General features: G+C 66.0%; 1 protein-coding gene across 1 annotated transcript in view; it reads left to right on the top strand.

Annotated features, from left to right (window-relative positions):
- KCNQ2 (potassium voltage-gated channel subfamily Q member 2) overlaps positions 1–12,144 on the top strand; it is a 49,449-nt gene that overhangs the window by 29,445 nt on the left and 7,860 nt on the right. The window contains exons 16-21 of the mRNA XM_029918001.1: positions 1,073–1,141; positions 4,126–4,155; positions 7,749–7,838; positions 7,940–7,993; positions 11,026–11,249; positions 11,758–11,866. Of these exons, the coding sequence (XP_029773861.1) occupies positions 1,073–1,141; positions 4,126–4,155; positions 7,749–7,838; positions 7,940–7,993; positions 11,026–11,249; positions 11,758–11,866 (576 nt within the window). The remainder of the gene's footprint in view (positions 1–1,072; positions 1,142–4,125; positions 4,156–7,748; positions 7,839–7,939; positions 7,994–11,025; positions 11,250–11,757; positions 11,867–12,144) is intronic.

Genomic DNA, 12,144 nt, shown 5'->3' with positions numbered 1-12,144 from the left:
GGGTCAGAGAGAGTGGGGTGGGGGTCACAGAATGGGTGGGGGGGTCAGCCAGGTGGAGGGGGTCACAGAGCAGGGTGCAAGTGTCACAGCCAGGTGGGGGTCACAGAGCAGGGTGGGGGTCACGGAGCGGGGTGGGGGTCACAGCCCGGTGGGGACCAGGTCAGGAAGGAGCAGAGGCATTTCCCGCTTACAGTGAGATAAGGAGTGAGGGCAAGAGTGGTGAACTCCTGAGTCAGGAGAGAGTGGGTGAGGAGGGACACAACTTGCCCCAGACGTTGGGAGGGGACTGGGGTCCCCCTGTGAGCCCCCCGGGCCCCGGTCCTGTGGCTGGAGGTGGGGGAGGCCAGAGGTCCCCCAGGAACCTGGCAGGATTTACAGATCTCTGCCTTGGTGTCAAGGTCAGGACTTGACTATCCCCTCAGTTCCTGTGGAAGTTCTGCCTGGAGCTGCCCAGTGGCTGCAGTGGGTGAATGCCCGCTTGTGGGCGGGGACTGGGCAGCCGGTTGTCCTGGGTGGGCGTGGCCTGGCCTGGGAAGAGGGGGCTTGGAGCGCAGCCAGTCCAGGGCCTTTTCCTCCAGCTGTCCAGACAGCCCATCCGGAATGGGCTTCTCTCTGCCCAGCAAAGCCCTTTTCTATGACCCTGGCCCCTCCCTGGCTTTGCAGGGAGGGATCTGGGGTTGTAAGTATGTTGCAGTGCTGTTTGCAATGGTACTGACTCTTGGCGGGGGTTCAGGGATTAGACAGGGAGAGAGGAGGGTAGATGTCCCCTTCCAGACCCACCCCACACTCTCCGTGGGCAGCCTGGGTGCTGTCCTGCCCCCTGCTCTTTGTGCTGGTCACTGCCCACCTCTAGCGCCAAGGACCCCAGGAGAGGTGCACCCTGGGGAATGCAGGTGACCCCCATGGCCCCTGCTGCCAGGGAGCTGTCCCCTCCCTCTGCCTGGGACCGGCCACACCCATGCCCCCAGCATTAACACCGTAGGTGGCTGTGTGGTAGATGCTGGTGAGAGCAGGGGTGAGGGTCTCCCAGGCCTAGGCAGCCAGGAGCTCACTGCGCCCCTTCTCGCCACAGACTGATCCCGCCGCTCAACCAGCTGGAGCTGCTCCGGAACCTCAAGAGTAAATCCGGGCTCACCTTCAGGTCAGCAGAGGGCGCCTGTGCTGGGGCTCGGGGCAGGGGGCTTCTGGGCTCGGGGCGCCAGCCACAGGAAGTCCCTGGCCCTGCTCGCCACGGGCCTCGTGGTCCTGGTGATCCCTGCTTCTGCAGACCTGCTTGAGGCTCCGATCCCAGAGGGAGGCTGGTTGGGGGGTGGGCACAGAGGGTGCCGCTCCGCGTGGGGTCAGGGGCTCCTCTCGTGGCTGGTGTGCCAGCTGCAGGTGAGAGTCCAGCCCTACATCTCCCTGGAGCAGCCGGTGGACATGCACTGTGGCGCCTGCCGGTTCTCTCGTGATCGCAAAATCTGCACATCGGGTGCGGGGCCGCAGAGCCAGGTGTGCGGGGGAGGGCTGGCCTGGCAGGACAGTGGAGAGGGGCGCCGCCTGGCCCCCACGCAGAGCGCTGTCCCGAGCGGTCAGTGGGGTGGAGCAGCCCGTGGCCCCCGCCCCCTGAGGGTACGTCGGCGCCCCAGAACCCGTGAACGCAGCCTTATTTGGAAGATGTCTTTGCAGTTGTTAAGTGGAGAATCCTAACATGAGACCGTTCTGGATCAGCGTGGGCCGCATGACGGGAGGCAGAGGCTGGAGGGGTGTGGCCCCGAGCCCAGGATGTCTGGGGCCATCAGGTGCTGGGAAAGGCAGGAGGGACCCCCCAGCCGCCCCCCCCAGAGCCGCAGGAGAGCTCGGCTGCCCCAGCTGGAGCGGCACCGCGTTGTGCCGGCGGAGCCTGGTGCGGGAGCAGCACGGGGACGGGACGTGGGAGAGGGCAGTTTGGAAGAAACAGAAGACAGACACGGGGGAGGCCTGGGTGGCCTGCAGGAGACGACTGAGGGGGACGTGGCCGTGAGAGAGGGTGCAGTAAGAGCTCGGGACAGCACGGAGCGTGGCGAGGACGCTCGGGTCAGAGCACAGGCTGCCGGAGGGGGCTGCACGCGCTCCTGGTTACGTCTTGCGTGGGGACGGGGAACGCCGGCTACTGAAGGAAAGCCACCCGGTCAGAAAGTGGCAGACCGTGAGACTGAGTCTCGGGCCGGCGTTGGGTGGGAGGTGAGCTCGGACACTTGTGAGCCAGCTCAGAAGATGTGGCCTGGTTTGTCCTCGCTGCTCAGAGGAAGACAGGTGGAGAAGGGGAAGCGAGGGAACAGACGAGCAAAATGCAGCCAGTGCCTGAAGACTTGGGGCCGTGGCCCATCTACACTGCAGGGGACACAAAGTTAGGAGACCCCTCTGGAAGAAGGGCCTGGGCGGGGACAGCCTGGGTGAGAGAGCCCAGTGTGTGTGACTGGCGGGTCCAGGCTCTCTTGGCAGAAGGCAGAAGAGGCAGGTCACCAGGAAGAGACATCTGGGAACCCTCCTGCACAACAGTGTCTGTCCCTGTGACTTGTGCGGGGGCCCACGTGGCTCTTAGGGATTCACACCACCAGCACGGGTGGCCAGCAGACTGAGTGAAGGAGGGCTGGGCGGTCTGGGAACGCGCAGGCCAGAAAGAGGCTGACAGAGTTCCCTGGCCACAAACGCGCTGGGCCCCCGGGGAGAGGGGAGACCAGCTGGGGCGGGTGCGGCAGAGGCCTGGCCTGGCCCCGAGACGGCCGAAGCACGTGTCACCAAGAGGGCTTTCCTGCTGGGTTTCCGAACTCGGGTGCTGGTGACCCTTTCTTTATTCCTTTCAGCTTCTCCCTGTTTGGGGGGCGTGCCTGTCCTGTTGTACTTTGAGGGCAGATCACTGGTTTTCTAGAGCTGACAGGTTCCCCAGCCGAAGAGGACCTTCACCCAGGCTCCCTCACGTCCGGTTCAGATGACCGAGACCCCATGACTCCGGGCTCTCTGAGCTACTGAGCTTTAGCGGAGATTTGGATGTCGGGCTGACGCTGTCCTGGGTTGAGACTTTGGGGTGTTGGGGTGTAAGGTGGACATGAATTTTGGGGCACTAGGGCTCAGACTGTAGTGAGTTTAGTGGTGGCCCCCAAATGATAGTCATGCCTGGAACCACGAGAGGACCTGCTTGGAGAAGGGGGTTTGAAGACGTAGTTAAGGGCCTTGAGAGAAGGTCAGCCTGGGTTAGGGTGGCCCCAGAACCAAGGACACGTGTCCTGAAAAGACCAGACACAGAAGAGAAGCCATATGACAGGGAGGAAGAGACTGGAGGGACCTGGCCACGAGCTCCAGGAGTGGGCGGGGCCCCTGGGGGCTGGAAGAGGCAGGAAGGACCCCTGCCCCCCCAGGGCACTGAGCAGGGAGCTGGGGATGGACACCTGGATTTCTGACTTCTGGCCTCCAAACCGAGAAGGAAATTCCCATCGTTTTAAGCTCCTTCGTTACGACTGTCCCAGGAGACTCACCGGGCAGCCCTCGGCACCTGGGCTCCAGGCCGGCTCCCAGGGAGGCGTGCACGCCATGTGGCCGGACTGCGGAAGGTCTGGCGCTCCCTTGCCTCCTCTGGCACGCGGTGCTCTGCCAGCCACAGCAGGGCCGCCCCTGTTCTGCCCGGGCTTTGGATACGCCCCAAAGAGCGCCCTCGGCGTCACTGGCGGAGTCCGAGAATCAGCCCAGGAAGGTCCAAGCCGCCAGCCTTCCATTCCGTTTATGAGGAGCATCGATCCTAGAAGTAATCAAGCCCGGGGCAGGGGCGCGGCCCATGGCCTCTCGGCTGGAAAACAGCCTGGAGAAGAGTGACCCCGTGAAGCCAGAAGTGGAGCGGCTGTCTGTCCTGAACGTTGACCGTGGAGCCGGAATTCTCCGGCGTTTCCATCTGTGCTCACTTAGTTAACGTTGGCGATTCTCATTGCAACACAGCCCCTAACATGCGGCCACAAGCACTTCCAGAATTCCCTCTTTCCTGCAGGATCTGCCTCCTTGGGCCCTCCAGCGGCTCTTGGGGCGGGTGGGCCTGAGGGGGGTCCACTGGGCCCTGTATGGGGTGAGGTCCCCCGCCTGGCCTGCTGCTAACAGTCTTGTCGCTTCTGTTTAAAGGAAGGAGCCTCAGCCGGAGCCCTCTCCAAGGTCAGTGCCTGCTTGCCCCCTGATGCCCCAGGCGCGCTGCTGTGCGTGGGGCTGGCCCCTCCGTGTCTGTGCACTGTCATCGCGGGCCCTGCGCCCACGTGTGGAGCTGTGTGTCTGGACCCTGCCAGCCGCGCTGTGGGCCCTTAAATCACTTTGCCTGTGCTCAGCCCCCCAGTCCCGCCACTGGCCCTAAGGCAGGAGACCTCTGTGCCCCCCCCCTCCCCAGTCCAGGGCAGAGCCAGACGCCCTCTCCCTGCCTCGTGCCTCCTTGGGGGGGACTGGTCCTGGCTCTGTGAGTGTGGGCCTGCCCGGCCACCTTCTGGTTTGCAGTCAGGCATGTGAGAGACGAGTCCCCCCCACCCGCACCATGTGCAGGGACTCCAAGGGCGATCTCCGCTGGGAGCAGAGAAGGGTTGATAGCAATCTGCTATTTTCTTGCACTGAGCAGAAAATCCAGACTGTTTCATGCTTCCAAGTCGGACAAGGCCCAGCCTGCATATCACCATGCTGAGCCTGGGGTGCCCCCCGGCACCCTGTCATGCTGCTGCGAGTCTAGTCCCTCCATCAGTGCCCTTCTGGACTGGAGGCCACTCGGCTGGCTGCCCGAGTTAGGCGGAGCCCGACCCTCTCTGTGCACCAGGGGAGGGCACGCTTCTCCCCCGGCGCCCCCCAGTGGGGGTGACGGAAGGCCGGCCCTGCTTTTGCCCCAAACCAGCCCCTCAGAGCGGCGAGGAAAGCTGACCCTGGAGCAGGGGAAGCGCGTGCCCAGCATGGCCTGGCGTGGGGTGGGGGCCGGGGGCCGCCCCCTACATCCTCAGTCCCCACCACTGCTGCTGGGTCAGCCCTCTGCCCTCGGAGCCCGGGGGAGGCGGGCCCGCAGCCCTGCCCGTCCCTGCGAGGCCCCCCGGCCTCACGCGGCCCCCGGCTCCCCCCATCACTCTTGTCTCAGCCTCTCTCTCTCTCTCTCTCTCCTGCCCTCCCCCCAATTTGGACACTCTTGCCTGCCCCCCCAAGTGCCTTTAATCTTGTCACTGCCCTTCTTGGGCCCCTTTCACGTCCGTCTGTCTTTGGGGAGGAGGTGGCTGACCCTGAAAGCAGGACTCAAGGTGAGGACACACGGGAGCCCTCCCCCGGGCTCTCTGGTACGTTCCGTGCCCCCCTCCCCTGCTTTCCGCACACTGCTCCTCTGTCTCCTCCGTGTGTGTCCATCTGTCCCTGCCTGCCCGTGACCCAGTGGCTTCCCCGAGGGCCGGCCGGGCCCAGCCCTGCTTCTGCCAAACCTGGGCTGAGGCCCTGGGGCCAGGGCCTGGGACACATGCTTGCCAGCTGGGTGACGGAGGGCAGCATTTCTGTCCCCTCGCCCGGGGTGGCCACCAATCCCCAGAAGCATCGTAGGAATGCAAGACATTCTTCTGCTACCTGGGTCCCCAGGGGAGTGGGCCTGTCTGGGGCCGCCGGGCAAGGGGACCTTGTTCCATGAAATGCTAATGGGGTGCGCTCCCCAGCCCCTCCTGCTGCCCAGCGGTGGGAGCTAGTGGCTGTGGCTGCCACCTGCGTGCCAGGATCCCGCTGGCACTAACCAGTCTGGGCAGGCGGATGGGTGGGCATATTGACCCTCATTCGGCTGCAGGGAGCCCCCTTTCAGGTCCTGGCTCACGATGGGCATGTGCCCCAGCTGTGTTGGGACCGCTGGCCAGGCTGGTGTCAGCCCAAGGCCATCTGTGCCCGGGTCAGGGTGTGGGGCAGGCCTCGGGGTCTCAGGCTGTGCTGCTCTGGGTGTGTCTGCTCTGCCCCATCCCCCCCTCACTTCTCACTGCCCCCCTCCCCTGTGCCTGGAGGGGACCCCTGGCCTCCGGATGCTTTGCCCCTTTGTCTGTGTGGGTCCCTCCTCGTGGAGGCAACGGCGTGCCGTGTCCGAGTGCCTGTCTGTCCAGTCTGGTCTTGGTGGGCGTCTGTGGGCTCCTCTCCCACCCACTCGCCCCCCAGGCCCCCGGGCGTGCCTGCCCACCCCTCCCGCACCCTCGCTGTCTGCTGGCCGTGCTCAGACGAGGCGAAGCTCCGCGTGGCTGCTGTGGGCAGGAAATCCCCAGTGCCGGCCTGGGCCCTGCAGGAATGGGCCTGGGTTGGGGGTCCTTGAGCCCCCGGCCCGTGACCCCATGCGCAGGGAGGCCGTGGGTTCTCCCGGCTCTGGTCAGGGTCTCTTGAGTGCACTGTCCCGTGCAGGGGCCCCTGCCCCCAAGGTTTTACTACACACAGTTGGAGAGCCAGTGCTCAGCCTCAGGCACCCAGGCAGCGGGCAGCAGGTGGGCATCTCGTCAGTGCCGCCAGAAGCGTGTCCCCAGGAGGTGTCGGCCCTTCCAGGGCTGGTGTCTCTGCTGGGAGTTTTGAAGGCAGCAAAGCTGTCTGGGGGCGGTCAAAGGTAGACTCCTCCCAAGGTGCTGGAGGCCAAGACCGCCCCCCATCCTCTTTCCCTGGCCAGAGCCTCCGGGTGGTGGGGGCTGGGGGCTGTGTACAGGCCCAGGAAGCCCCTCGGGGAGGGGCAGGGGGGGGTCCCAGTCTTCAGCTGCTGTGGGACTGTGGCCGACGTGAGGGTGCGCCTTGGGCGGGACCATTTGCCCCAAGTTTGAGGGGCTTCTATGAACAGAGCTGCCAGGTGCGGGGCGGGGGGATCTGGTTCCTGGGGATACTGAGTCCCAGAGAAGTTTGCCCCTGCGCGAGAGCGCTTGCTGATACAGCTGGACCCCCGTTCCCTCACTGAGGGGACCCCACAGGGAGGCAGTCCCTCTGGAAGGGAGGGAGCTGGGGGGGCTACGGCCCTGGACTCCCAGGTCAGCACAGAGTGCTCTGAGGAGCCTGAGCTGCTCACCGGCAGAAGAGCTGAGTGTTTGGGGGGGTCCTGCGGGGTCACTGGGCACCCCCGCCCGGGGCTGGATTCTGTGAGCAGGAGTCGGCGTGTCTGGCTCCATTGGCCAGTAGTTTGAGAGCAGCCGCGCCAGGCGGTAGCTGCAGGGGTGGGGAGGGAGGGCGGCCTCGGGAAAACCAGAGATTCTTGTGTGTTGTTGTGACCTCAGCTTAAAACTGTGCCCGATCTAGTGCGGAGAGATCTGGGGCCTTCGGGGGAGGTTCCTGGGGAGCGCGGACCGTTGGTGGAGCTGCTTCTGAGCTGCGGGCAGGCCCCGCCCAGCCCAGGGCATCCGCACTGACACCCAGACGAACCAGCTTGGGCGTGCCCCCAAGGCCCCTTTCCTGAGCTTCCCTCTGGGGACAGGCAGCCCCTGGCTCCTGGACGCGCTGAGCGGCTCCTGACCGGCCACTGGCTGGGCGACGCCTCGGTGATCAGTGTGTGACGCCTGAGTGCTCCCTCCTCCCCCCTAAAACGTGTGCTTTCTGGAATCCTGTCCATCTAGAACAAGCCTTTTGCAAAGTCTTGCCCACGTATTATTTTTTGGTTGGCATGAATATAGCAAAAAATAATACATCTTTAAAAAGACGTGGCCCAAAACTCTGACTCTGGAAGGAAAAGGTATTTTTGGAGGAAAGAAAACGGGATTTTTTTTTTCTCTCCAAAAATAGGGCACTGTTTTCTCTTCCAGGCCGGCGGAAGACTCTCTGTGCAGCCCCCTCACTGCCACTGCGCAGACCCAAGTGCCGCTGCTGGACCCTGAGCCCAGAGCTGCGTCAGGGTGGGCGCGGTGCCTCAGTCTCCCCGTGCTCTCTGCCCGCTCGCCCGTCCCAGGCCCCCCGCGGGCGCGCCCAGGACTAACTGTGCTCTCCTCATTTCCAGTAAAGGCAGACGGTGCAGAGAGTCCCTGTGTGGATGCTGCCCTGGACACTCTAGGTACCGCGGGGCGTGTCGCACGGACCGGCCACTGCTGCACGGCTCACTCCACCTCCTCTCCCGCTCCAAACACTCTGCTTGTTAGAGGTTCTAGATGAGCGAGGGCCAGGCTGGCGTCCCGCCCCGGCCCCCCCAGGCCCCAATTCTGATTGGCAGCTCGGCCTCGCGGCCCCTGGCGGCGGAGCCCCAGGCCCCCTCTGATTCCAAACGACGGCCAGTTTCGGTGCTGGCGGCACAGATGCTTTTGTCCCCAAGCCAAACGGCGCCCTGCTCCAAGCAGGAGGGGGGGCCGGCCGGGGGCTCTGAGGCCAGGAAGGGCGCCGGTGGTTTCGGGGCCCTCCTTGCTCTCCGGCGAGCCTCCCCTCCGGGGCTTGCCAGTCTAGCACCTCTACTACGCACCGAGGGCGGCCACTCCTCACCGGCCGCCTCACCTGCGGGAGGCAGCTCCGTCCTGTGTGTGCAGGGCTCTCCGTGGCCCTGACACACCAGACGCGCCAGAAAGCCAGAGGCCCACGGCTCCCCCTTCCCACCACAGGCCTGGTTTCGGGCGGACCGGAAACGGCCCTCTGCACCGTGGGCTCCTTGTCCGCACCTTTACTCTCCGTCCACTGTCTGCTGTCGGGTGTGTGGAAGCGTCTATCCTGCTTGCTCTGGGTCCCCCCCTCCCCCTCCCGCCTGCCCCCCTCCCTGACCAGTGCAGCGCGCAGCCCCACAGCGTGTGGGCGGCTGCGCTCGCCTGTCCTCTTGTGCATGCGGCGGTGCTGGCCCTGGACGCACTGGTGTCGAGTGGCGGGCATGGGGAGGGGCTGTGCGGCAGGATCAGGGTCCCCAGGGCGGCATGCTCACGCATCTGCATCTCTGCATGCCTCGAGTCCCCCACCAAGGGGGCGCTTGGGGGAGACTCGCGGCCCCAGGACCAGAGGTTTTGGGCCTCAGCAGAAGCTGACCCGCTTGTTCAGAGCTTGTGTCCAGGGTGCTTCTGGCCACAGGCTGGGCCCTTGGGTGAGGGGCTGTGGTCAGGCTGCTAGGGCACCAGAAGGGCCGGAGGGGCCCACGGCCAGTCCAGGAGCCCAGGCCAAGCTCAGCCTTGCTGCGTGCAGGTCTCCTGGGTGCAGGTCACCGTCCGCACCGCACTGTCCCCGGGCATCCGTGGCTGAGCGTGGGAGGGGCTGCTCTCCCCGTGGATGCTGGCTCCCTCCCCGCTGAGCTGGGCCTCCGCTGCGCAGACCCCGGCGTGGCCAGTGTCGGTCCGGGCCTCCCCCTTGCCCCCTGGCTATTTAGGGTTTTGCTGTGGGGCAGCAGGCAGGGGAGGAAAAGGCTGGGGCTTGGCTTTCTCCCCCAGACCCTCCCGAAGCTGCTCCCCTGTCCCGCGTGAATGCCGGGGAACTGCCCTTGCACACGCATGGGGTCTCGTCGGGGCTCTTTCTGCCTGAGCAGGTGGCCGGAGCCCTGGCCCGTGCTGGTTTGCTTCTGTCCTTGGCTTGTGAGGTTAAGGCAGCCCCTCCCTCAACACCTGCTGCGGCACCGGGCGGACACCTGGACGCGGGGTGGGTCTGCGCGGCTGGGGGCCGGGCGCCGCAGGCACCGGGCTGCGCAGTCTGGGTGTCCACATGCCGCTACGTCCCTCCGGCAGAGCGTCCCTCCCCGCTCTGCACAGCCCAGGAGTTGTGCCTCCGTCCTTGAGACGGCTGTGCGGGGCCCGGCCCCCGGGGCTCGGCGGGGCCGGGGCTTTGTGTGGCCTCCCCAGACCAGCTGTTGATCTCGCTGGGAAGGAGGAGGGCATCTGCGCAGAGGGCCCCACGGAGCCTGCATCCGGGCGTCGCCCGGCCCCCGCCTGGCCTTCTTGGCCTTGTGCTGGGTGCAGCGGTTACGGGCTCGGGGCCAGGGGCCAGAGCAGGCAGATGCCTGCTCGCCCCTGGGTGGGAGCCACACCCCAGCTCGACTTCCAGCCCTCGGGGGCTCCTTTCTTCCCTGTTCCCTGTGGACTAGCAGACTGGTGATCTCAGCTGCTCCGGGAGGTGGGAGGGGACGCCGGCTCAGACTCCTGTGTCCGCTGGCCGTCTCTTCTCTGTGGCCGGTCACGTCTGCGCCGTCTGAGGGACCTGTCTCGGCTGTGGGTCCCAGTTGGGGCCGATGGGGGTGGCTGACCCATGGGAGCCACAGTAGGGTCTGGTGATGTCCACATGGTCATCAAGTGATGGTGGCTCCCCAGTGACAGCAGAGGCCCTGCTGGGCGCCTCCGCGCAGGCCTGTCCTGGCCCGTGCCGGTTGTCAGCAGGTTCGCAAGAGCCACGCTCTTGCACGGTGCAAACTGTCCAGTGGGACCAAGTGAGTGGCCGCCTGGTGCCTGGGCCTGACCTGCCCCTGGGCTCACTCCTGTCTCCTGTCTGCCGCCCAGAGGGTGTCAGATCCATCCCCACAGGGAGGCCCGAGGATGCCCTGGCCGGCCGTGGTGGCCCCTCCCGGCCCCTGGAAGTGTGGACGCTCAGATCTCACACAGCCGGGGGGGTGTGTGCGGTGGGAGCCTGTGCTGCCCCTGGGGGAGGGGGAGGGGACGGGCCTTCCAGGAGGCCCTCGCCCGCTCCACACTTCCCTGCTCCCTGCTCCTGCTCCAAACCTTCCTTCGGCGGCTCCTGGGGCTTGGCAGAGGGCCCTGGGGTCAGCTGAGACCTCACCCCTCCAGACCCTGGGGCATTATGGGGTGTGGAGGGGCAGGCAGGGAAACCAGAGAAGGTTCCCAGGGAAAAGCCACATCCACAGGGCATTTTGGGGCTCTTAGGCCACGAGTGTCACCCTGGAGACGGAGGCCTGACTGGACAGTGTGGAGAAGGTCCGCACTTTCCATAGCACCCAAAGTGATTTAAGAGTCCACTGCCCCCCCAGGTCAGGCCACGCACTGAGGGGCGCTGGGGGCACCCGCGCCCACGTGTGGGCGTCGGCTGCGAGCGGACGCTGGGTGCGAGCGTGCCCCCACAGTGACCCCTCTTGCTGTCTCTCTGTGTGTCCGCCCCCGCCGGTCCTCGTGGGAGCAGTCAGAAGGTCAGTTTGAAAGACCGTGTCTTCCCCAGCCCCCGGGGCGTGGCGGCCAAGGGGAAGGGGTCCCCGCAGGCCCAGACCGTCCGCCGGTCGCCCAGTGCTGACCAGAGCCTGGAGGACAGTCCCAGCAAGGTGCCCAAGAGCTGGAGCTTCGGGGACCGCAGCCGGGCGCGCCAGGCCTTCCGGATCAAGGGTGCCGCGTCCCGACAAAACTCAGAAGGTGGGTCAGGCCGCCGTCTGCCTGCGCTCTCGCTGTCCCCCGGGCCAGGCGCCCCGTGGAGCAGCAGCCCCCCTCGGCCCTTTCTTCTGAGGTGAAACTCCCAGAACGTAAGATCAGCCACGTTACAGTGAGCACTTTGGTGGCAGTTAGTGCACTTTGCTCTCATTCCAGCACATTCCGTGGCTCGGAGGAGACCTTCCCCTGTCAGGCCACCGCCAGGCCGCTGTCCGTGTGCATCGGGCTCTTCTGCACTTTTCACACAAGCTGTGCTGTGTGCTGCACGCCCGCGCCGGGCCACGCAGTGGCCTCACGCCTGTTTGTGGCTGGACGGTGTTCCGTTGTGTTTCTGTCCACTGCAGAGCCGCCCTGTGGGCCGCTCGGCCGAGGGGAGTGGGTGGCCCGGGAGGCGGGTTCCCGGGGAATCGGGGCGCTGCTCGAGGGCGGCCCCTCTGTCCCGGGCATGGCTCCTCCCCTCACGGGCCGCGTCCCCCCCCCCCTCCCCGCCCAGAAGCAAGCCTCCCCGGGGAGGATGCCGCCGATGACAACAAGAGCTGTAACGGCGAGTTTGTGACTGAAGATCTGACCCCGGGCCTCAAAGTCAGCATCCGGGCCGTGTGGTGAGGGGCTCGGCATCCGCTCTCCCCGGGACGCGGGCCCTCTGGGCGCTGGCGTGGGGGCACGTGCTCCGGCGCGACGGCTGTGCCTCATGGCTCCTGTGGCCCCTCCAACCATGGCCGTCACCTGCCCATCTCGGGTGCAAAGCACGGAGGCCACCAGGGGGGCGGCTCCCGGGGGTTCGAGGGGCCCGGGAAGGGCCTCTGTACGTGAAGGGAGGGGGATGGGCCCAGACGGTCGCGGCAAGTGGGCCAGTGCGTGTCCTCGGAGACGCGGGGGG

This window comes from Suricata suricatta, chromosome 12 (genome assembly GCF_006229205.1).
Source record: "Suricata suricatta isolate VVHF042 chromosome 12, meerkat_22Aug2017_6uvM2_HiC, whole genome shotgun sequence".
NCBI lineage: Eukaryota > Metazoa > Chordata > Mammalia > Carnivora > Herpestidae > Suricata > Suricata suricatta.
The sequence above is the reverse complement of the archived record's forward strand: the minus strand, read 5'-3'. Positions and strand labels throughout refer to the sequence as shown.